Genomic DNA, 23565 nt, shown 5'->3' with positions numbered 1-23565 from the left:
GCCAGCCTTTGGCAGCACTGCTGGGCTGGGCTGGAGAATGCAGCCACCCCACAGTCAGGAAACCAGGCTGGAGCCCCTAGCTGATAATGTCTTGAGTTTTAGCTTTTATACTTTTTTGATTCCGTGCTTCTTTGTTGTGTAGCTTAAATTTCATGTTGAGTCTTAGCAGGTTCTCTTCTCAGAGTAGGTAGACAAAACAATCTTTTTCTGACTTGAGACCAAGGATTCAAGGTCCAGGCCCAAAAAGTATAAACAGTGAGTTGAAGAGAGAAAAACAAGGAGCATGCAACTTCATAACCTAAAGCTGTAATTTGACAAACAACTGCAATATTCAAATGGAGCAGAACTTATAAAAGCATGAGACCACACTTGTAAAACTGTGAGCGTTTGTCCATTTTGTGACCACTTTGGCTCCATCTTGCGTGTAGCCCTGGCCGGGCTCTTGTGTTGCCCAAGGTGAATCCATGGAGGCCTTGTAATAAATCCCTGCTTTATTCTTTGGGAGCCACCAGCTGCTCATTGCTGTGGGTGGCAGCATTTTGGGGCTGCCTGGTCAGGCTGCTGTCCCCATTGGTCAGGGATGGCACAGACTCCAGGTCAGGAGGCTGAGAGGCCAAAAGCCCTGCATTTAGTAAACCCCATCTATTATAAACTGGTCTGCTACAGGTGGACCTGATTCCTCATTTAATCAACTCATTGGACATGACTGGCTAATTAAGAAGACACCCCTCAGTAAATATCTTTATGAGAAAAACAACTTGGTAGAAACAGCACCTGTGGATAGTTTACCATTGGATTATCATTCTTTCTCTCTGCCTCCCTAATATTGCCAGACCAATTCATGGGAAAGCTTATCTAGCTTTCTCTCTCTCGGACCAGGCTGTCACATCCACAGGCTCCTGCCCGGGTTCCTGCCTTCCCACTGCTGGGGTGGTGCTGCAGCTCCCTGGAAGAAGTTTGGGGTTTCAGGTCAGGGCCTGCTGTCTGACAGGAGCTGACACTTCCATCTCTGGAAGTTGGCCAGGCTGGATGAGGCTTTGAGCAGCCTGGGACAGTGGAAGGTGTTCCTGCCCTTGCAGGGAGGTGGAACAAGATGAGCTTGGAGGTGCCTTGCCAGCCAAACCATTCTGGGATTCCATGAAAAGTGCTGTGCTGGGGCTGATGTCCTGGCAGGGAGGTGTGGGGGCAGCACAGGAGGGCCTGGCTGCAGCCCTGTGTCCCTCAGCAGCCTCCCTGCATCCCCCTCACCAGGACTGGATGCAGGGATGGGCAAGGAGGCAATGAAAAGCAGAACTGATTCTGGTTCTCTGAGGCTCATGTCCGTCACAATGGCAGTGACAGGGACCTGGCAGAGTCCTTTTTTCTTCCTAAGAATGGATGAGTTCCGCTTTTTATTGGCAATGAAGCAGCTGAGGTGCCTGTTGTAGCCCGGCTGTGCCCCACAGTGGCTGGGCCTTGGTGTGGCCAGGCTGGCAGTGCCCGTGCCCTGCTCTGTGTCACTGGCCCCACACAGCCGCTCCTGCCCCTCGTGCTGCTCCTCGCCCGCCACACACGGCTCTAACAGCCTCGGCCACTGGACCCTGCTGGGATTGAACAACATCCCGGTGACCTTCAGCAGCCCAAATGTCACCAATGTCTCTGCAGAGACAGCTCCCGTGCCAGTGGGACAGCACGGCCAGCGTGGCCCTGAGCGCAGGTGGCAGTGACTCTGAAATCTGTCACGGTGGAGACAATTGACAGCGATGTCTCCTGGTGGGACATAGACTCGACGGCTCCTGTCCCTGCAGCTTGGGCCATGGGTGACACTCCCCCAGCCTTCCCTGGCCTGGGTTGCTGGCAGAACTGGACACAGATGCAGCCAGAAAGCAGCTCCAGGAACAGGGGACGAGCAGGAGCCACCGCTGTCCCCAGCTGGGGCTGAGATGGGCAGTGTAGGCCCGGGCAGCAGCCCAGGGGCTCCAGATGAGTGGGGACATCAGGCTGTCACCCCGGGCTGCTGCAGGGACGCTGGGCAGGGGCTGGCAGCGCCGCCATGGCCTGTCACAGCCGCTGGCCCAGGGCCTGGGAGCCACCGGGGCAGGGAAGCTGGCGGTGGGGTGGCAGGGACACTCAGCAGGGCACGGCCATGGCAGGGCAGTAAGCGCCTGCAGAGGGATTTGTTCCACTGCCTTATCATGTCAGGGGCTGGATGGTGCCCTCCAAACTCTCCTTGGGCCCCGGCTGGCAGCACAGCAGGGTGCAGGAGGAGCAGAAGCGACGGCTGAATCCGGGGCCTTGGTTTTGGGCACCCAGCAGCCTCCGGCGCTGAGCCCAGGGCAGCAGCACAGAAGGGCCAATGTGGGCCCAGCAGGCCGAGAAGCACCAGGCAGCTCGAGGGGCTCTGCTTCCCTCAGCGCTGCTGCTGCTGCTGCTGCTGTGCGGGTGCTTTGGAGCGGGCTGAGGGTGCAGGAGGCACCGGGAGAGGCGCCGGAGCCGTGCGCTGCGGGGATGGAGGCCGGAGCCCTCGTGGCAGGAGCAGCCGGGCCTTGGGGGCATTTCGGGCGAGCGGGCCGGGCCGGCAGCGCAGGGAGGCAGCGCAGGATCAGCCCGGGCTCTCTCAGGGCGCAGCTGCCGCCCCGACACAATCCCTTCAAAGCGCCCTGAGGCAGCCCGGCTGGCTGGGAGCGGCTCTGCCCAGAGCCGGGCCTCGGGAAGGATCGCAGCGTGTCCTGGTTTAGGGCAATTCTGGGAGAAAAACCTTTCAAGGGTTTTCCTCTGAAAAGCAAATTCAAGCGGCCCCTCCGTGATCTGGTTCAGAAAAACATTTCCGTGGAGAGAAGTTCATAAAAATGATTTTTTTGGGGCAAAGTATTCATCAGCACAAAAAATGAGCCATATTTAACATAAAAACCTCTTCCTGGTCCAAAAGAGATGACAAACTCAGAAAGTCCCCTTTGTGCCTGTAGCTTGGCTCACTTAATCTCTTATCAGTCCCTCAGGCCCAGGCCTGGTCTGATGGTCCACAGGTGGGAGCTGCCGGTGCTCTTCTGGCTGTTCAGTGCAGAACAGCTCCATAGAAAAAGGAAAAGAAAACCCCACAGCCCAGAGATCTTCTCTGCCTCAGCTACTAAAAGTTACTAAAAGCAAAGAAGAGCTCTGTCCTGCTTCCTGTCCCTGCTGGAGACAACACTGAACCGCAGCAGGAATGCAGAGGAGGACAGAGCGCAGTTTTCTGAAAACAAACTCTGTGCTTCTTCTTATGACCCCCTCATCGCTCTCAGAACCAATCCTAAATGTGCAAAATTTATTTCCTAGTGACACAGACGAAAAGGGATACGAGCATCATCAAGTCACCACAGGACACAGTGCAAGGCCTGGAGATGAGATTTCCCCACGTCGTGGGGGAACCTACGAAATTAGAGGGATAATCAGAGGGTTTTAGGGAAAGTTGCAAAAGGCAGGCTTTAGCTACAGCAGCCCATCTCGTTCGCGTCTGTAAATAGCCCCCCCTGGCCAGCGTCAGGCAGCTCTGAGCCGCCGCCACGGCTGAGCCAGGCTGGACGCGTTCCAGCTTATAGATGACTGTTATAAATGATCAATCGTGAGCCAAATTATCAAAATGTCCGAAAAGATTTATTAATCTTTCTGCGCGACCCAATTACGGACTTCGAAACCACCACAGCCAAAGAGGCAGCGTCGAGTCCGGGATCGGCCCAGGGTGAACCTGGATCCGACCTCTATGGCATCGGAATCCCCCCCCTCCTTCACGAGAACTGCCTCTTGCGGTGAGGTTTTTACACAGTTCATTGTGCCCGAGGTGAAGGAGTCCCAATTTCTTTTGTTACTCTTCACATTCATCGCTGTTTCTTTCAGTGTGCAGAGCTGGACAAAGACCAGTCTCCAGGTGGATAGTCAGCGTGGATGGGCTCCGGGAAAGCCCTGTATTCAGACCTATAATTCTGGGCCGCTGGCTATCTTGATTGATGTAATCAGCAGGGCGATGATGGCTCTTGGGCGGTTTCTTAGATCGCTCTCAGATACCGGTGATCATCGTCCTGGAAGCGTCTATTCTTACGCTAAAGCGTCGATCGTTATTTTAGCCGTGCGTCCGGGAATTCTTTGGAATCTGAATAGGCATCTGCTCTCGGGCCGTGAGTGGGCAGAGACGCATTTCGGATTTTACAATCTTAACACATACATTCTTTATTAGCATGAATTATTTCTACGATATATATCAATGACTATAGGAACTGAAACTTGAAGCCGGGAGCCGGCAGCACTACTCCCGGAGCAAGCCGCGCCTGCCGTACAGTGCCGGCCGTGCCGTGAGGGGAAGGCCCGGGCCCAGCCCCGCCTCAGGAGTTTCCCGTCTATCCCACTTCATCGCGGCCATGGCTGAGGAGGTCCTGGCTCTGCGAGAGCAGCTGTTGGCCGAGACCACCTGCCCGGTGTGCCTGGATGTGTTCGAGCAGCCCGTGGTCACGGCGTGCGGGCACAGCTTCTGCGGGCAGTGCCTGGCGGCCGTGCTGGGGGACCCCCCGCGCGCCGCCGCCTGCCCGCAGTGCCGCGCCCCGCTGGAGCCGGGCTCGCAGCGCCCCATCCGCTCCCTGGGCAACGTGGCCGCGCTGGCCCGGTCCCTGCATGAGGAGGGGTCGCGGCCGCGGTGCCCCCAGCACGGCAAGGCCCTGGCGCTGTTCTGCGAGCCCTGCGCCGCCCTGCTCTGCGCGCCCTGCTGGGACGGGCCCGAACACCGCCGGCACCGTGTCCGCCCCGCCGAAGAGGCCGCCCGGGAGCTGCAGGTACGGGGCGGCGCCGCGAGAGGGGCCGGGGGCTTGGGCAGGGGCTGGGGGCCTTGGCTGCCCGGGCTGGGGCGGCCGAGGGGCACAGCTCAGGCTCCCCTCCGGCCACAGGCGGGGATCCCCTGCGGCAGGGGCTGGGCTCCCTCGGGGACAGCCTGGGCTCCCCTGTGGGCACAGCTCCGTGTCCTGTCCGGGCACACGTCTGGGCTCCCTTCAGGGACAGCCTGGGCTCTGCTCTGGCCATGAGCTCCTCTGCCTGTGGCTCTGGGTGCCCTCCGTGCGCGGCTGGGGCTGCTCCGAGCAGGGTCTGGGCTTCCCTCAGGGCATGGCTCTGCTTCCCCTCCACACACAGCTTCGGCCGTGTCCCCGGCCAGCCACGGAGCTGCGGCCTCAGCCGGCGGCTGCCCGGGCTCCGTGTCTGGCTGCCGGCTTGGGCTGCTGTAGCCACCCTGCTGGGGCTGCTGCTTCTGCCATGGCCTGGCCCCAGCCCACGCAGGAGCCCAGGTCCCTCTCCCTGCTCACCCCTCGGGGTCCCCACATGGTCCCTTGAGCCCCACATGTCCCCAGCCGGGCTTTCTCCCCACAGTGTGGGCTGGGGTCTGGGCTCACTGCAACGCAGGAGATGCCTCAGAGCCGGAGGAGTTTGTTAATACTCCAGCAAATTTATGGGGTGTGCCTGAGTGCCTTCTACTGGCACTGCAAAGCCCTTCCCGGAAATCACACTTGCAACTTTGAAAGTTGTTTTTTCTAATTAAAAAACAATTTAAAAAACCACAAAGTCTAGGTTTTCCCCTGGAGTGTACTGTAACTTCAATGAAGTTAGTCCAGAGATGTTTCTGGCCATAAGAGGTGTGGATGGGATCTCCCCAGCCTGAGTTTGGAGAGTTGCGTGGTGTTTCTGAGCTTCAAAACTCACTCCCAGACACTCAGGGGTTACCCGCAGTGACTTCCCAGACTAGGATAGTCCCCATAGGTGTTGTTTGGCAACATCCTCTACCCTAATCTGAATGTAATTCCAAAATTATCAAAAATGCATTTTTTTAATCCCTGCCCCAGAAAACACTCAAGGATAATAAGCATACTCTAAAAAAGCAGAGGAGAAAATTGAGACGCAGAGGAAACAAGAAACATGAAGACCTTCAGGTGTGTGTTCCTCTCCATGTCCCCCACTGCTCACCCATGTGGCTCCCCAGGAATGTCCCACCTTTCCCTCTCCCCATATATCCTTATCTCCTAATCCATGCCAACGTTCTTTTCTCTGCCCATCTCATGTGGCCTCCTTGGGCCCATCAACATCCAGACTTGCCCCCCGCCCCGTCTCCGTTCTTCCTGCTGTTCCTGTTGCAAACCTCTGGTCCCGTTGTGTGTGACCCTTGTCCCCTCTCTGCAGCAGCCGTGTCCCTGCGGGGGCAGCCGGAGCCTGGCTGGGCTCAGGGCCTCCGTGCGGTGCCTTGCAGGTGACAGTGAGGTCGGAGCTGCAGCGAGTGGCTGAGAGCTTTGAGGAGCTGCAGCAGTGCCTGGAGGAGCAGAAGGAGACCCTGCTGGCCCAGCACAACAAGATGTCGAAGGAGCTGGACAAAAAGAGCAAGAAATACACGCGCAGGGTTTTGGAGAGGCAGTCGCTGCTGGACACGGTGATTGTGCAGATCCGGGAGAAGCAGGAGCAGCCGGCGGTCGAGTTCCTCAAGGTGAGGCAGCATCAGCCCCTGGGCACTGTGAGCCCTGCTGGGGCTGGGGACACCCAGCTGGCACCATCTGCATGCTATGACACCGTGCTGTGCCACCGCGCTGTGCCCGCTGTGGGTCAGGGCCCTGAGGGAAGGCAGGGTTGGGATGAGGGGTGGGCTCAGCCCCAGCCCCCTTAAGCTGTTTCACACAGCTGGGCAGCCACTGCAGCTGCCTGGCCCTCGGCAGTGCCACAGCTCTCCTGTGTTTTCTCTCTTGCAGGATGTCGGCACAATCCTCAGCAGGTATGAAACAGGCTCGCTGTCCCTCTCCTCCTGCTCAGCTCCTTTGGGCAGAGCTTTGGCAGTGCTGCAGGAGCCGCCAAGGAGGTGGTTTGCCCCGCTGGGGATTTGGCATTCCATGGGATGTTACCAGGGACGAGAGGCCACTGCAGCCCTCCTTAAGATGGGCTTCCTGTGCTGATAGCAGGGACACAGCTGCCCTGGGCTCTGGGGCTGCAGGGATTTCCCTGTTTCCCTGCTGGCCCTGGCTGGTAGCTGAGCTCTGAGCTCCTCTCCCTGTTCCCCTCAGCTGTGAGGCAGCCAAGGCCCCGATCCCAGTCTCCCCAGAGCTGCAGAAGAACATTCAGAACCTCACTGAGAAGAGCAAGCAGGTCGTGACCATGGTGGATAAATTCAGAGGTAAAGCCCTGCTGGCTCTGTGCTGTGCTTCCCCTGGGCTTGGCTGGCTGTGGGAAATCCTCACTGCCTGCTGCCTCTGCCTGGGGCTCAGGAGCAAAACGGCTGCTCCAGACGGGAACCCTGCCCAGGATGGGCTTTGCTGGAGCCTGGGGCTCCACATCTGGCTTGCTGCCCTGCTGGGGAGCAGGACAGGTGCCACAGGAGAGACACTCATGCATCTTCCTTTCCTTCTTCCAGTGAACATGGGTCACAAGATAGACTGGGAAATGGGTAAGTTTGTGGAGCTGCTGAGCACAACTAAGGGGGAAAAGCTTTCCAGGATGAGTGTCCTCATGTCCTTGGTGCAGAGATAGGCTCACAGCACATGTAAACACAGCACCTATCTAGAGCTGAGTGCTGTTGTTTTGACTAGGATTGCTGTAAATCTCCAGGTCTGTCCCTGTGCCAGGCAGCCCCAGGGATGCTGTCCTGCGGCGCCAGGGCCAGGACAGCAGGAGGCCGTGTCAGGCTGTGCCCAGGTCAGCAGAGGGGCTGTACCTGATTTTAGCTGGCATTTAGGTGTGGTCAGAAGTGCTTCTGCAGGTGCTCAGGGCCCCCATGATGCAGCATTGCTGGGCTGAGCTGTGGCTGGCACCATTTGTGCTGAGGCCGCTCTCCACACTCTCCGTTGTTGGGATGATGCACTTGAGCACAGCAGAGTCGTGCCTCAGTTTCCCCCCTGCAGTCCCCGGAGGAGTGGGTTGGGCAGAGGGTCTGGGCTGGTGACACCGCACAGTGACAGCTGTGTGGCCTTGTGGCACGGCCACGGGATGGCAGCAGAACATCCCCGGTGGATGGGCAGCTGGGGCTCTGCAGCTTTGAGGCTGCCTGCTGGCTGGGCAGAGCAGGCTCCGAGCTGGGGGAGCCCTTGGCACAGGAGCAGGGACTGGCCTGGCCCCTCGTGCCTTGCAGCGCTGCCTGCTCACAGCCACGGCATGCCCTGCTCCCCACGGGCTGCACTCTCCAGCAGCTCTGGGAGCAGCTTGAGCAAAGCCCATCGTGTCTGTCCCCTGCCTGTGGGGACACTGCCTGCCTCAGTCCTGCCTCAGGGAGCATCTTTTCACCCTCAGGTGCCAGCGTGGGCACAGTGAGGCTCCCGTGTCCCATGCCAGCCGAGGGGGCTGCAGGAGTGCCCCTGGTGCTCCCAGGACAGGAGTCAGCCCCGTGGTGCAGGCTGGAGGAGAGCTGCTGGTTCTCAGCAGGCACAGACTGATGTTTCTGTCCCCCTTTAGAGCAGGTGACGCTGGACCCACAGACAACGAATCCTCAGCTGCTGCTCTCGGACGACAACAAAGAGGTCTGGTTCAGAAATGAAGAACCAAACCTCCCTGACAACCCCAAGAGGTTCACAGGCAGCCTCAATGTCCTGGGCTCCCAGGGGTTCACATCTGGGAGGCATTACTGGGAGGTGGAGGTCGGGGAAAAGGGCAGCTGGGCCGTGGGGGTGGCCCTGAAGTCCGTGCCCAGGAAGAAGCCAATCTGCCATGGCTGGTCTGAAAAGGTCTGGGTGCTGCAACTGCACTGCGGCCACTACAGCGCACTCTCTATGTCCTCTGAATTGCTGGCACTGAAGGAAAAGCTCTGGAGAATCAGGGTCTGCCTGCACTATGAAATGGGCCAAGTGACCTTCTACAATGCAAAGGATATGATGCAGATCTTCCAGTTTAAGGCCACCTTCACTGAGAAAGTCTTCCCGTATTTTTCGGTCTCCTCAGTAGTAACCCACATCCGGATGTGTCACTGACAGGGTGGGATGGCTGCCGGGCCCCTCTTGCATTGCCCTAAATTGTTGATTGTTCTTTCACACTGGGTGACTGGAGATTTGCACTGAATAGTCTTTATATTGCACTGAATAGTTTATGTTATATCACATGGTTTGTTCTTCCCCTCCTACCACATGGATTTCCTTCACCCACCCCTCTCCCCAGTACCCTCCCCTGGTCTCTGCCCTGCTTTACCCCTCCTCACTGGTGTCCCATGGGCTGTGCTCCTCGTCCTCTGCCCCCAATTCCCCGGGTTAAAAGGCTCCCACCATGAGGCAACAGTCTCTTTCCCACCTTGGAAATGAACGTGCCACGTTGGTCTCTGCATGGAGAAGAGCGCTTCTGGACTGTTGCTTTCGTCCTTGTGAGATGGAGTGGGCTGGGGTCCATGGCTAGCTGGAATGCACCCAAACAGCCCGTCCAGACACGGATTCTTACAGGGCCTGCCCGTGCCCTTGGCTGGCTGAGCAGGGAGGAGCTGTGGCAATGACACGGCATCACTCTGCAGCCTCCCTGCAGCTCTGCCTGCCCTGGACCCTCTCTGCAATTTTCTGCATCTCCTCCCGCCCAGTCCTTTGGAGCATTGAAGAAGTGCTGTCCTGCCTGGGGCTGTCTGCGTGCTGCTGTCCTGCCTAGGGGCCATGGGGATGGTGTCCTGCCTCTGCCTGTGGGCACTGAGGCCACAGAATAATCGGGAGGGAGGAGGGAAGAGGCTCTGATTGTCCATGCCAGCCTTTGGCAGCACTGCAGGGCTGGGCTGGGCTGGGGTGGAGGATGCAGCCGCCCTGCACTCAGAAAGCCAGGCTGGAGCCCCAAACTGATAATAATGTCTTGAGTTTTAGCTTTTATACTTTTTTGATTCTGTGCTGCTTTGTTGTATAGCTTTAAATTTCATGTTGAGTCTTAGCAGGTTCTCTTCTCAGAGTAGGTAGACAAAACAATCTTATTCTGACTTGAGACCAAGGATTCAAGGGCCAGGCCCAAAAAGTATAAACAGTGAGTTGAAGAGTGAAAAACAAGGAGCATGCAACTTCATAACCTAAAGCTGTAATTTGACAAATAACTGCAATATTCAAATGGAGCAGAACTTATAAAGCATGAGACCACACTTGTAAAACTGTGAGTGCTCGTCCATTTTGTGACCACTTTGGCTCCATCTTGGGTGTAGCCCTGGCCGGGCTCTTGTGCTGCCCAAGGTGAATCCATGGAGGCCTTGTAATAAATCCCTGCTTTATTCTTTGAGAGCCACGAGCTGCTCATTGCTGTGCGTGGCAGCATTTTGGGGCTGCCTGGGCAGGCTCTTGCCAGAAAGCAGCTCCAGGAACAGGGGACGAGCAGGAGCCACCGCTGTCCCCAGCTGGGGCTGAGATGGGCAGTGTAGGCCCGGGCAGCAGCCCAGGGGCTCCAGATGAGTGGGGACATCAGGCTGTCACCCCGGGCTGCTGCAGGGACGCTGGGCAGGGGCTGGCAGCGCCGCCATGGCCTGTCACAGCCGCTGGCCCAGGGCCCGGGAGCCACCGGGGCAGGGAAGCTGGCGGTGGGGTGGCAGGGACACTCAGCAGGGCACGGCCATGGCAGGGCAGTAAGCGCCTGCAGAGGGATTTGTTCCACTGCCTTATCGTGTCAGGGGCTGGATGGTGCCCCCCAAACTCTCCTTGGGCCCCGGCTGGCAGCACAGCAGGGTGCAGGAGGAGCAGAAGTGACGGCTGAATCCGAGGCCTTGGTTTTGGGCACCCAGCAGCCTCCGGCGCTGAGCCCAGGGCAGCAGCACAGAAGGGCCAATGTGGGCCCAGCAGGCCGAGAAGCACCAGGCAGCTCGAGGGGCTCTGCTTCCCTCAGCGCTGCTGCTGCTGCTGCTGCTGCTGCTGCTGTGCGGGTGCTTTGGAGCCGGGCTGAGGGTGCAGGAGGCACCGGGAGAGGCGCCGGAGCCGTGCGCTGCGGGGATGGAGGCCGGAGCCCTCGTGGCAGGAGCAGCCGGGCCTTGGGGGCATTTCGGGCGAGCGGGCCGGGCTGGCAGCGCAGGGAGGCAGCGCAGGATCAGCCCGGGCTCCCTCAGGGCGCAGCTGCCGCCCCGACACAATCCCTTCAGAGCGCCCTGAGGCAGCCCGGCTGGCCGGGAGCGGCTCCGCCCAGAGCCGGGCCTCGGGAAGGATCGCAGCGTGTCCTGGTTTAGGGCAATTCTGGGAGAAAAACCTTTCAAGGGTTTTCCTCTGGAAAGCAAATTCAAGCGTCCCCTCCCACAACTGGTTCAGAAAGAAGATTTCCTTGGAGAAAAGTTGAAATAAATGTTTATTTAGAGGGAAAAGTATTCATCAGCACAAAATATGGAACAATATTCCACAATAAAAGCTATTTCTGCTCCAGAAGAGACGACAAACTCAGAAAGTCCCCTTTGTGAGCTGTAGCTTGGCTCACTTAATCTCTTATCAGTCCCTCAGGCCCAGGTCTCGTCTGATGGTCCACAGGTGGGAGCTGCCGGTGCTCTTCTGGCTGGTCAGTGCAGAACAGGTTTAAACAGCTCCAATGAAAAAGGAAAAGAAAACCTCAACAGCCCAGAGATCTTCTCTGCCTCAGCCAGCTAAAAGTAACTAAGAGCAAAGTAGCGCTCTGTCCCACTGCCTGTCCATGCTGCAGACAACGCTGAACCGCAGGAGGAATGCAGAGGAGGAGAGAGCGCAGTTTTCTGAAAACAAACTCCACGCTTCTTCTACTTACCCCCTCTTTGCTCTCAGAACCAATCCTAAAGGTGCAAAATTTATTTCTGATTGACACAGATGAAGAGGGATACGAGCATCATAGAGTCACCTCAGGACACAGTGCAAGGCCTGGAGATGGGATTTCTGCAGGGCCGTCCCGAGTCGCCGCCACGGCTGAGCCAGGCTGGACGCGTTCCAGCATACTGATATTTATAGGAATATAAACATTAAACCTGGCACTGACAGCGCCCCGCCCGGAGCAAGCCGCGCCTGCCGTACCGTGCGGACTGTGCCCCGGGGCAAGGCCCCGGCCCTGCCCCGCCTCGGCACCTTCCCGTCTATTCCAGTCCATCGCGGCCATGGCTGAGGAGCTGCTGGCTCTGCGAGAGCAGCTGTTGGCCGAGGCCACCTGCCCGGTGTGCCTGGATGTGTTCGAGCAGCCCGTGGTCACGGCGTGCGGGCACAGCTTCTGCGGGCAGTGCCTGGCGGCCGTGCTGGGGGACCCCCCGCGCGCCGCCGCCTGCCCGCAGTGCCGCGCCCCGCTGGAGCCGGGCTCGCAGCGCCCCATCCGCTCCCTGGGCAACATGGCCGGGCTGGCCCGGTCCCTGGAGGAGGAGGCGGCGCGGCCGCGGTGCCCCCAGCACGGCAAGGCCCTGGCGCTGTTCTGCGAGCCCTGCGCCGCCCTGCTCTGCGCGCCCTGCCGGGACGGGCCCGAGCACCGCGGGCACCGTGTCCGCCCCGCCGAAGAGGCCGCCCGGGAGCTGCAGGTACGGGCGGCGCCGCGAGAGGGGCCGGGGGCTTGGGCAGGGGCTGGGGGCCTTGGCTGCCCGGGCTGGGGCGGCCGAGGGGCACAGCTCAGGCTCCCCTCCGGCCACAGGCGGGGATCCCCTGCAGCAGGGGCTGGGCTCCCTCGGGGACAGCCTGGGCTCCCCTGTGGGCACAGCTCCGTGTCCTGTCCGGGCACACGTCTGGGCTCCCTTCAGGGACAGCCTGGGCTCTGCTCTGGCCATGAGCTCCTCTGCCTGTGGCTCTGGGTGCCCTCCGTGCGCGGCTGGGGCTGCTCCGAGCAGGGTCTGGGCTTCCCTCAGGGCACGGCTCTGCTTCCCCTCCACACACAGCTTCGGCCGTGTCCCCGGCCAGCCACGGAGCTGCGGCCTCAGCCGGCGGCTGCCCGGGCTCCGTGTCTGGCTGCCGGCTTGGGCTGCTGTAGCCACCCTGCTGGGGCTGCTGCTTCTGCCATGGCCTGGCCCCAGCCCACGCAGGAGCCCAGGTCCCTCTCCCTGCTCACCCCTCGGGGTCCCCACATGGTCCCTTGTGCCCCACATGTCCCCAGCCGGGCTTTCTCCCCACAGTGTGGGCTGGGGTCTGGGCTCACTGCGACGCAGGAGATGCCTCAGAGCAGGAGGAGTTTGTTGATACTCCCGCAAATTTATGGGGTGTGCCTGAGTCCCTGCTACTGGCACTGCAAACCTCTTCCCAGAAGTCACACTTCCTGTCTAGAGAGTTGTTTTTTCAACTTCAAAAACCATTTAAAACCCACAAACTCCAGGGTTTCCACATGAAGTTATTCTGGAAATGTTTCTGGCCGTAAGAGCTGTGGTTGGGGATCTACCTAGCGCGAGTCTGAAGAGTTGAGTGCTGTCACGGAGCTCCAAAACTCACTCCCAGTCACTGAGGAGTCACCCCTAGTGACTCCCCAGACTGGGATTGTCTGCACAGGGGTGGTTTGGTGACATCATCTCCATCCTGTGAATGTCATTCCAAAATTAACAGAAGTGCCATTTGTATAAACCCTGCCTCAGGAGACACTCCAGACAAACCTGCTTGCTCTACAAAACCAGAAGAAAATATTGAATCACAGGGGAGACGAGAAAAGTGAAGACCTGCAGGTGTGTGTTCCTCTCCATGCCCCCCACTGCTCACCCATGTGGCTCCCCAGGAATGTCCCACCTTTCCCTCTCCCCATATATCCTTATCTCCTAATCCATGCCAACGTTCTTTCCTCTGTCCCTCTCATGTGGCCTCCTTGGGCCCATCAACATCCAGACTTGCCCCCCGCCCCGTCTCCGTTCTTCCTGCTGCTCCTGTTGCAAACCTCTGGTCCCGTTGTGTGTGACCCTTGTCCCCTCTCTGCAGCAGCCGTGTCCCTGCGGGGGCAGCCGGAGCCTGGCTGGGCTCAGGGCCTCCGTGCGGTGCCTTGCAGGTGACAGTGATGTTGGAGTTGCGGCGTGTGCTTGAGACATTTGAGGAACTGCAGCAGTGCCTGGAGGATCAGAAGAAAATCCTGCTGGCCCAGCTGGAGCAGACGTCCCTGGAGCTGGTCAATAAGAGTGGGGAATACACGCGCAGGGTTTTGGAGAGGCAGTCGCTGCTGGACACGGTGATTGCGCAGATCCAGGAGAAGCGGGAGCAGCCGGCGGTCGAGTTCCTCAAGGTGAGGCAGCATCAGCCCCTGGGCACTGTGAGCCCTGCTGGGGCTGGGGACACCCAGCTGGCACCCTCTGCATGCTGGTGCAGGCTGGGGCCATGGTGGGACACTGTGCTGTGACACCATGCTGTGACACCGTGCTGTGACACTGTGACACTGTGACACTGTGCTGTGACACCGTGCTGTGACACTGTGCTGTGACACTGTGCTGTGACACTGTGCTGTGACACCGCGCTGTGCCCGCTGTGGGTCAGGGCCCTGAGGGAAGGCAGGGTTGGGATGAGGGGTGGGCTCAGCCCCAGCCCCCTTAAGCTGCTTCACACAGCTGGGCAGCCACTGCAGCTGCCGGGCCCTCGGCAGTGCCACAGCTCTCCTGTGTTTTCTCTCTTACAGGATGTTGGCACAATCCTGAGCAGGTATGAAACAGGCTCGCTGTCCCTCTCCTCCTGCTCAGCTCCTTTGGGCAGAGCTTTGGCAGCGCTGCAGGAGCCGCCAAGGAGGTGGTTTGCCCCGCTGGGGATTTGGCATTCCATGGGATGTTCCCAGGGACCAGAGGCCACTGCAGCCCTCCTAAAGATGGGCTTCCTGTGCTGATAGCAGGGACACAGCTGCCCTGGGCTCTGGGGCTGCAGGGATTTCCCTGTTTCCCTGCTGGCCCTGGCTGGTGGCTGGGCTCTGAGCTCCTCTCCCTGTTCCCCTCAGCTGTGAGGCAGCCAAGGCCCTGATACCAGAGCCAGTTTCCCCAGAGCTGCAGAAGAACGTTCAAAACCTCACTTGGAAGAGCCAGCAGGTCGTGGACATAGTGACTAAATTCAGAGGTAAAGCCCTGCTGGCTCTGTGCTGTGCTTCCCCTGGGCTTGGCTGGCTGTGGGAAATCCTCACTGCCTGCTGCCTCTGCCTGGGGCTCAGGAGCAAAACGGCTGCTCCAGACGGGAACCCTGCCCAGGATGGGCTTTGCTGGAGCCTGGGGCTCCACATCTGGCTTGCTGCCCTGCTGGGGAGCAGGACAGGTGCCACAGGAGAGACACTCATGGATCTTCCTTTCCTTCTTCCAGAGAACATGTGGAGTGAGATAGACTGGGATATAAAGGGTAAGTTTGTGGAGCAATTGAGCACAACTGAGTTGGAAAAGCTTTCCAGGATGAGCGTCCTCATGTCCTTGGTGCAGAGATAGGCTCACAGCACATCTAAACGCAGCATCTGTCTAGAGCTGGATGCTGTTGTTTTGACTGGGCCTGCTGTACAAATCCAGGTCTGTCCCTGTGCCAGGCAGCACCAGGGATGCTGTCCTGCGACGCCAGGGCCAGGACAGCAGGAGGCCGTGTCAGGCTGTGCCCAGTTCAGCAGAGGGGCTGTACCTGATTTTAGCTGGCATTTAGGTGTGGTCAGAAGTGCTTCTGCAGGTGCTCAGGGCCCCCATGATGCAGCATTGCTGGGCTGAGGTGTGGCTGGCACCATTTGTGCTGAGGCCGCTCTCCACACTCTCCGTTGTTGGGTTGATGCACTTGAGCACAGCAGAGTCGTGCCTCAGTTTCCCCCCTGCAGTCCCCGGAGGAGTGGGTTGGGCAGAGGGTCTGGGCTGGAGTGTCCCTGGTGTTCCCAGGACAGGAGCCAGCCCCGTGGTGCAGGCTGGAGGAGAAGTGCTGGTTCTGTTCTCAGCAGGCACAGACTGATGTTTCTGTCCCCCTTTAGAGCAGGTGAGGCTGGACCCAGACACGGCGCATCCGCGCCTGATGCTCTCGGACGACAACAAAGAGGTCTGGTTCAGAAATGTAGAACAAAACCTCCCTGACACCCCCAAGAGGTTCACAGGCAACTACAACGTCCTGGGCTCCCAGGGATTCACATCTGGGAGGCATTACTGGGAGGTGGAGGTCGGGGAAAAGGGCAGCTGGGCTGTGGGGGTGGCCCTGGAGTCCTTACCCAGGAAGGAGCCAATCTACCATGGCAGGTCTGAAAAGGTCTGGGTGCTGCAACTGCACTGCGGCCACTACAGCGCACTCTCTATGACCTCCAACTTGCTGGCACTGAAGGAAAAGCCACGGAGAATCAGGGTCTGCCTGGACTATGAAATGGGCCGAGTGACCTTCTACAATGCAAAGGATATGATGCAGATCTTCGAGTTTAAGGCCACCTTCACTGAGAAAGTCTTCCCGTATTTTTCGGTCTCCTCAGAAGTAACCCACATCCGGGTGTGTTACTGACAGGGTGGGATGGCTGCTGGGCCCCTCTTGCATTGCCCTAAATTGTTGATTGTTCTTTCACACTAGGTTATTAGAAATTTGCACTGAATAGTCTCTATATTGCACTGAATAGTTTATGTTATATCACATGGTTTGTTCTTCCCCTCTCCTACCACATGGATTTCCTTCACCCACCCCTCTCCTCAGTACCCTCCCCTGGTCTCTGCCCTGCTTTACCCCTCCTCACTGGTGTCCCATGGGCTGTGCTCCTTGTCCTCTGCACCCCAATTCCCGGGTTAAAAGGCACCCACCATGAGGCAACAGTCTCTTTCCCACCTTGGAAATAAACGTGCCACGTTGGTCTCTGCATGGAGAAGAGCGCTTCTGGCCTTTTGCTTTCGTCCGTGTGAGATGGAGTGGGCTGGGGTCCATGGCTAGCTGGAATGCACCCAAACAGCCCGTCCAGACACGGATTCTTACAGGGCCTGCCCGTGCCCTTGGCTGGCTGAGCAGGGAGGAGCTGTGGCAATGACACGGCATCACTCTGCAGCCTCCCTGCAGCTCTGCCTGCCCTGGACCCTCTCTGCAATTTTCTGCATCTCCTCCCGCCAAGTCCATTGTGTCGCTGTCTCGGCTGTTTTGATTGCCTGGAAAGGCTCGGGATGGCCTTGGGCAGCCCACGCTCCAAAGGACGAGAAGAGTCTTCAGGTTTTTTCTCGGTCTTCAGTGTTTATTAGTTTTTTATCTACAAGGTTTTCTCTCGGCCTGACAGAGGTCTGCACAGCACGTCAGCCATGAGCACACTGACTGCCTTCGGGGCGGTCACTTATCTTTATACTCAAAACTACGTATACAATATTTACCTATTTTTTCCAATACCTTTCACCCTTATTGACCAGTGCACTTTTAGTAAGGACCAATCCCAAAGTGCCACCATCACCACAGAAGATGGAGGCCAAGAAGAAGAAGGAGGACAGGACACGCCCCAATTCCTCCATCTTACTTCTCCAGACCCCCCTGTACAGAAATTCTAAACCCTTTGTCTCACACTCTAATTAACTTATCCCTTCACCATTTATCCCAGTGAAATCCTCCCGTCCTCATACAGGTGTCGTTTCCCGTGCAGGATCAAAGTCCAGCCACCAGACACTTCTGGCAACATTCCAGGACCTCCGAGCCCCCCAAGGGTGGTCTCGGTGACTCTGCACCTCATTCCTGAGGCGCTGAGATCCGACACTTTGGAGCATTGAAGAAGTGCTGTCCTGCCTGGGGCTGTCTGCGTGCTGCTGTCCTGCCTAGGGGCCATGGGGATGGTGTCCTGCCTCTCCCTGTGGGCACTGAGGCCACAGAATAATCGGGAGGGAGGAGGGAAGAGGCTCTGATTGTCCATGCCAGCCTTTGGCAGCACTGCAGGGCAGGGCTGGGCTGGGCTGGAGGATGCAGCCACCCTGCACTCTGGAAGCCAGGCTGGAGCCCCAAGCTGATAATGATCCCGTGAGTTTTAGCTTTCGTATTTTTTGGATTCTGTGCTGCTTTGATGTGTCTGTCTTTGTTGGAACACAAGCCTCTCTGATTTTCTCAGAGAAATGAATGCCGAGGTTGAGTAAAGCCTTTAGAAAAATTAAAGTATATGAAGCCACATAGATACTAAATAGAAGTGTAATTTTAAGTTTTAAGTAAATAGAAATGTTTGTCTCTAGTCTTAAGTAAGTAGAAATATGTTTTAAGTGCCTTAGGAAATGATGCCAGCTAGCTGTGGCCGTGTTCACAGTGGTCCCAGGATGAGGGAAGAGACGATCTGATTCCATGTTTCAGAAGGCTGATTTATTATTTTATGATATATATTATATCAAAATTGTACTGGAAGAATAGAAGAAAGATTTCATCAGAAGGCTAGCTAAGAACAGAATAGCAAAGAATGATAACAAAGGTTTTTGGCTCAGGCTCTCCGTCCGAGCCAGCTGACTGTGATTGGCCATTAATTACAAACATCCAACATGGACCAATCCCAGATGCACCTGTTGCATTCCACAGCAGCAGATAATCAATGTTTACATTTTGTTCCTGAGGCCTCACAGCTTCTCAGGAGGAAAAATCCTAAGGAAAGGATTTTTCATAAAAGATTTCTGCAACATGTCACCTTTCTTTTATTTTAATTAAATTAAAAAGAAAAGCGTTTGTAATTTTCTCTGCTGGGCCCATGCCGAGGAAAGAACAAACACTTGACAGGTTATCTGTTGCCAATCAAAACCTCAATCAAGTTCTGATGTGGAATGACCAGGGAAATTCTTCACCTGTAGAACAGAAAATTCTATCATATCACTAAAACAATCTTACAATATAAGAAAATGCAAAGCAATGCAAAGAAAATTCATTGCTCCAAGTCCATATAGCTGAGTTTCAGGAGAAAGTCCATGGACTGCTGATGTTCCTCTTTGACGTCTGTGAAAGTCTCTTTTGGTCCTGAAACAGGCTTGCAGAATCCTGAAACAACAAATTGCTAAAGAAAAATCCATCAATAGTCATCTAAAATCCATTGACAGTCATCTGAAAATTTCGAGAAAATTTCTGGAATGTCTTGGCTGTTATGAACAAAAATTCTGTTGATTTTTTCTGTGAGAAAAAGGTTACCACTGTTGCCGCTGGGCTGCTGCTTGTGTTATGGCAATTACGGGTCATTGTTGTTAATAGTTGGTTTTGTATCAGTAAAAGCCCTGGCTGGGGCGAGGTATTGGCCCTTCTCTGAGACACTGAAGGGTGGGGTACCTCCCAAGAACAGCGAGGAGAAGAGACTTTGGAGGGGAGGGTTATGCAAATAACTCCAAGGTCCAGCATGGTGTGTGGGACCCCTGCTCCAAATGTACTGAGAAAACCCCAAAAACAACGAGCCACCTAAGAGTTGAGAGATTGGAGTGATGTCTGGATGAGAGGAGCGGAGTGCTGGGCCTGCAGAGATGCTGAAAACCTTCGTTGTTCCTCACCCTGTCTTCGAGAGCCCCCGGGCCAGGTCTGGGAGGAAGCGAGACTGAGACCAATTTCACATCGGATGGGATCACCACACCCCAAAGGCTCTCACGAGGACCTGATCCCCAGCTTTGCCCCTGGTGGACAGAACTGAGCTTATCCTCCTCCCCTGGGTCGCTCTGGGAGAGATGATGGGAAGCTGCAGCCCCGTCGAGCTGCCCAATCCTCAGCTGATCACTTTTAATAAAGGCATTAAAAAGGAGAAGAAGTCTCCTGGCCCTGTTTATTTCAGCTGGGGCCTCGTCCGGAATAGCCACGCCTCAAGAGGACACCAGGACTGGCCATCTTGGACCTCCAGGACAGCTGGCTACCAGGACCAGAGGGATCGGCTCAGGACCAGCGACACAGAGGAGCACCGGAGCACCGGACTGGTGAGAAATCCGGTGGCAGGAGTGGGAGACGTGCGCATGTGTGTGAGTGAGACGAGGGCCGGCAGCCGGACCTTCGGAGCGAGAGGGACCCCTCAGTACCGCGTTTTCAGCCTTTCGCGAGAAAGCCGGCCGGGAACAGGGGGAAGTGCTTGGAATTAGTGTGAGTGAGTCGTCTCCTAAGGGGGAAAAAAGGCCCCCCCCCCCCTCCGGGCGTGCGGAGGGAATAGTTGTATGAGTGGCACGCACCCAAAGTAAGTCCTGACAGAGGGGAGTCAGGCAGATTTGTCAGTCCCGAGAAGGATTCGGGTGTTTTCGCCAGCCCTGCAGGCAAAGTAAGTCCTGACAAAGGAGTCAGGCACAAACCCCAGTGAAGGAGGCTGCGGTTTGCTTTTAAGTCCCGATACGGCGAAGCCTAAGAATTGGCAGGTTGGGCAAACTAAAAATCAGGCAGTTGTTTTTCCTGACTGAGGGAGTCAGGCATGACCCGGATTCTTAGGCCGAGGTTTCGTGTGTTCAAGTCCCGATAGATGTAAGAGCTGACGTTGGGAAAGTTGGGCAATCAAGAGATCGGGCAGTTGTTTCAGTATAAAGTCCTGAGCATCAGGCAGAAATTTGAAGTTCAGTGGAGGAGGCTGAAGCTCCTCAAACAAAGTTTGTTTTTGAAATTCCTGGTCAGTGGAGGCACCTTTGGGATTTTTTTACTGTTAAGACCTGAAAAATGGGAGGGTGTAATAGTAAAAAGACCGGCAAGAGACTGAGGAATATACATCCCAATAGTCCCTTAGGAGAACTGTTAGTAAAATGGGATTCTATAGAGGCCACGGAGGGATTAGATAAAGTGAAAATGATCGATTATTGTAGAAGTGTGGCCGGAATTAGAGGTGCAAGGAGGATGGCCTTGGTGTGGGACAAAGGATAAATGGATGTGCCAACAACTAAATAATTATCTGCCAGCTCAAGGAGATACTGATCCTGAGCAATTATTGTATGTAGCTTGCTGGGTAAAGAGCGCTGTTGAGGATGAAGGGGTGCGAATTTGTAAGGTACAGAAGAAGGAGAAGGGGAATGAAGGAGGGGATGATAGGACTAGTAAAAGATGGAACCTCTGGATTTGCCTCCTTCTGCCCCTCCACTTTATAATCCTCTTCCTCAAGCACCTCAAATGGCAGGTCCGGTTCCTCCCCCGGCTGCCATCTCATTACCACCTGCTCAAATTCCTCCTCCTACCTCTTCAGCTTCCGCTATGACAAACCCAGTATCGCCTCCAGTTCCTTCTGCATCACCACAAGTGCCTACTCCACCTGCTGCATTCTCCACCCCTTCTTCCAGCTCCGCTTAATATCCACTCAGGCTCTTCTCCCCCTCCTATTGCTGTCCCTTTACCTCCTCCTAGTTGGGACACAAATGCCTCCTTGCCCAGTAAACAGCTATCACCAAATACACCTGCTGATCTGCAGAAAGTTCAGGGTAACCCAGATATCCCTCAAAGTAGTTTGGCATCTGAAGGTGGGCCGTACTGTAGCACCAGATCCAAGACCTCCAAGGCGGAGAGACTCTTTCCCCTCAGAGAGGTTCCTATGGGAGGAGTAGCGAGAGGTGTTGGCTTTGTGAATGCTCCCCTAACTGCTTCTGAGGTGAGAGGATTCAAGAAAGAGTTGGGGCATTTAGTTGAGGACCCAGTGGGCATAGCCAACCAAGTGGATCAATTTCTAGGTCCAAATATCTACAGTTGGGGGGAGATGAATTGCATCCTGAGTATATTATTTTCCCCAGAAGAGGTCCGGATGATAAGGGCGGCTGGCATAAGAATATGGGAGAAAGATAACAGTCCGGGACCCCAGGTGCCAACAGGTGAACAGAAATTGCCACTAACAGATCCCAGCTGGAACCCTAACCAGGAGGAGGGGAGGAAGGCCATGAGGGAATATAGATCACTGAAAATTCGGGGGATCAAAGAGTCAGTTCCCAAAGGAACTAATACCCAATTGGCATTTGAGGGCACACAAGAGAAGGATGAAGCTCCTGCTGCCTGGCTTAACCACCTAAAGTGGAACTTCCAGTTGTACTCTAGAATAGACCCAGACACCCTAGAAGGTCAAATGCTACTAAAAGTCCAATTTGTTACCAAATCTTGCCCTGATATATGGAAAAAATTGGAAAAGATTGAAGATTGGCAAGAAAAAGACATAAATGAGTTATTGAGAGAGGCATTGAAGGTGTATTTAAGGAGGGAGGAAGAAAAAGCAAAGGCCAAGGCTAAGATCATGGTTGCTGTAGCTAGAGAAAGTGCAGGGTGGGCAGGACCACCACCGGGAGGAGGCAAGGATAGGTCAGTACTGTCAGGTGCAAGAGGGATGGAGAAACCTCAAGGCCCTTTGAGAGAGCGACATTGCTATTACTGTGGAGAGCCAGGACACGTCAGGAGGTTTTGTAGAAAGCTCAGTCTCGATGAGGCAATAGCCAGGGAACAAGATAATTTAGGGAAGATCCTTAAAGGTGACGATTAGAGGGTCAGGGGCTTTACATTTTAGGGGACCCGATGCAACATCTAGAATAGCCCTTGGTAAACTTTGAGGTGGGACCCCTAAATGAAGAATTAGAATTTGTGAGTAGATACAAGAGCAGATAAGTGCTGTCTCAACAAAGTACTAAAAAGTATAGTATAGTGAAAAAACATCTAAAGTTAGACAAAACCAGCTAGGTAGAAAGGATATCCCATAGCACCAAAACTGGCCAGTAACACCTAAACTTGTAAGAAGTGATGTGAAAGTAAAAGGTACCTTATTGTTGTCTTGTGTGTGTGAGAGTGAGTCACAAAGTCAGCCTCAACTTCCCGGGCAGGTGGGAAGGGGGCAGTGGAAGTGTGTGTGTGTGTGTGTGAGCTGCAAACCAGGCCTGTGTCCCCCGGGCGGGTGGGGGCTGTGACCAAAGAGTGTGTGTGTGTGTGACCTGCAAACCAGGATACTGTTCCCTGGGCAGGTGGGGGCTGTGGCTGAAGTGTGTGTGTGACCTGCAAACCAGACTAGCGCTCCCCAGGTGTGTGAGGGAGCCGTAGCTGTAAGAGCGTGAGTGACACGCAGACAGCCTCACAGGTGAATGTGCACCAGAGGCAACCAGAGCCAGGGCCCTTCCAGGAGGCCCAGAGATGCTGAGACCTGTGGGCCAACCCCAAGGTGAGGGGAGCCACAAAGATTTTCTAGCAGTAATGATCCGGTTTGTGTCTTGAGTGTGAAGGAATGTGTGAACGTGAATGAGAAATAAAAGAGAGTGAATGTAGATGAATTAGAATAGAGATAATGTAGATTGTGCATTATAAGTTTTACCACATCTCCTTAGAGGGAAGTGTATTGTGTAGAAGAATATTGTGAGAAAAAAAAATTTAAGTGTAATGGGTTAAAAGAAAAGTAGTATTTAAGCTGTTAATGAAAGTAGGAAACAGAGGCAAGAGATAAATAGATAAGATCTTGAAAATAGAACAGAAAACCGGTAAGTTAAATACACAGAAAAATAGGAGAATAAAAGCATTAGGGAGTTAAGTTAGCTAACAGAAATACAACTCCTTGCAAAATACAGAGTATGCAGAAGTTGATGAGAGAAACATGCACGTTATGGAAAAAGAGAAATTAACCAATAACAATAAACAGAAACTGAGTTTTGATAGAATCATAAAATAGCAGACCATTAATGCCTATATTTCAAAGCCTGTTTCAGGTACTCTTCATCACTAATTCGATTGTGCAGACCAAAAGAAAAAGGTTGGACCCACATCACTCTCACCCCCTGGCATTGGACCAGGATTCAACATCGGTTTTTTCCCTCTAGCAGTCTGGCATTGGACCGGACTGCTCCCCATTCTCCCTCTGGCATTGGACCGGACTGCTCCCCATTCTCCCTCTGGCATTGGACCGGACTGCTCC

The 23565-nt window shown here is 55.5% G+C and overlaps 2 protein-coding genes across 2 annotated transcripts; both read left to right on the top strand.

Annotated features, from left to right (window-relative positions):
* Nucleotides 1-4370: 4370 nt before the first annotated feature.
* Nucleotides 4371-9005, top strand: LOC128935149 (E3 ubiquitin-protein ligase TRIM7-like). Its single transcript, XM_054273187.1, has 7 exons — nt 4371-4778; nt 5835-5921; nt 6236-6466; nt 6726-6748; nt 7035-7144; nt 7382-7414; nt 8416-9005. Exons 1-7 carry the CDS (start codon nt 4371-4373, stop codon nt 8925-8927), a joined length of 1404 nt encoding a protein of 467 aa, XP_054129162.1. The 3' UTR covers nt 8928-9005.
* A 2996-nt stretch (nt 9006-12001) lies between these two features.
* LOC128935144 (E3 ubiquitin-protein ligase TRIM7-like) lies at nt 12002-16550 on the top strand. Its single transcript, XM_054273183.1, has 7 exons — nt 12002-12409; nt 13445-13531; nt 13846-14076; nt 14464-14486; nt 14773-14888; nt 15126-15161; nt 15763-16550. Exons 1-7 carry the CDS (start codon nt 12002-12004, stop codon nt 16272-16274), a joined length of 1413 nt encoding a protein of 470 aa, XP_054129158.1. The 3' UTR covers nt 16275-16550.
* Nucleotides 16551-23565: the final 7015 nt, after the last annotated feature.

Source organism: Melozone crissalis, unplaced genomic scaffold, assembly GCF_028551555.1.
Source record: "Melozone crissalis strain CALT ecotype California unplaced genomic scaffold, PUWL_Pcris_2 ptg000016l_1, whole genome shotgun sequence".
In the NCBI taxonomy this organism is placed as follows: Eukaryota; Metazoa; Chordata; class Aves; order Passeriformes; family Passerellidae; genus Melozone; species Melozone crissalis.
This window is presented reverse-complemented; position numbering and strand designations above follow the sequence as displayed.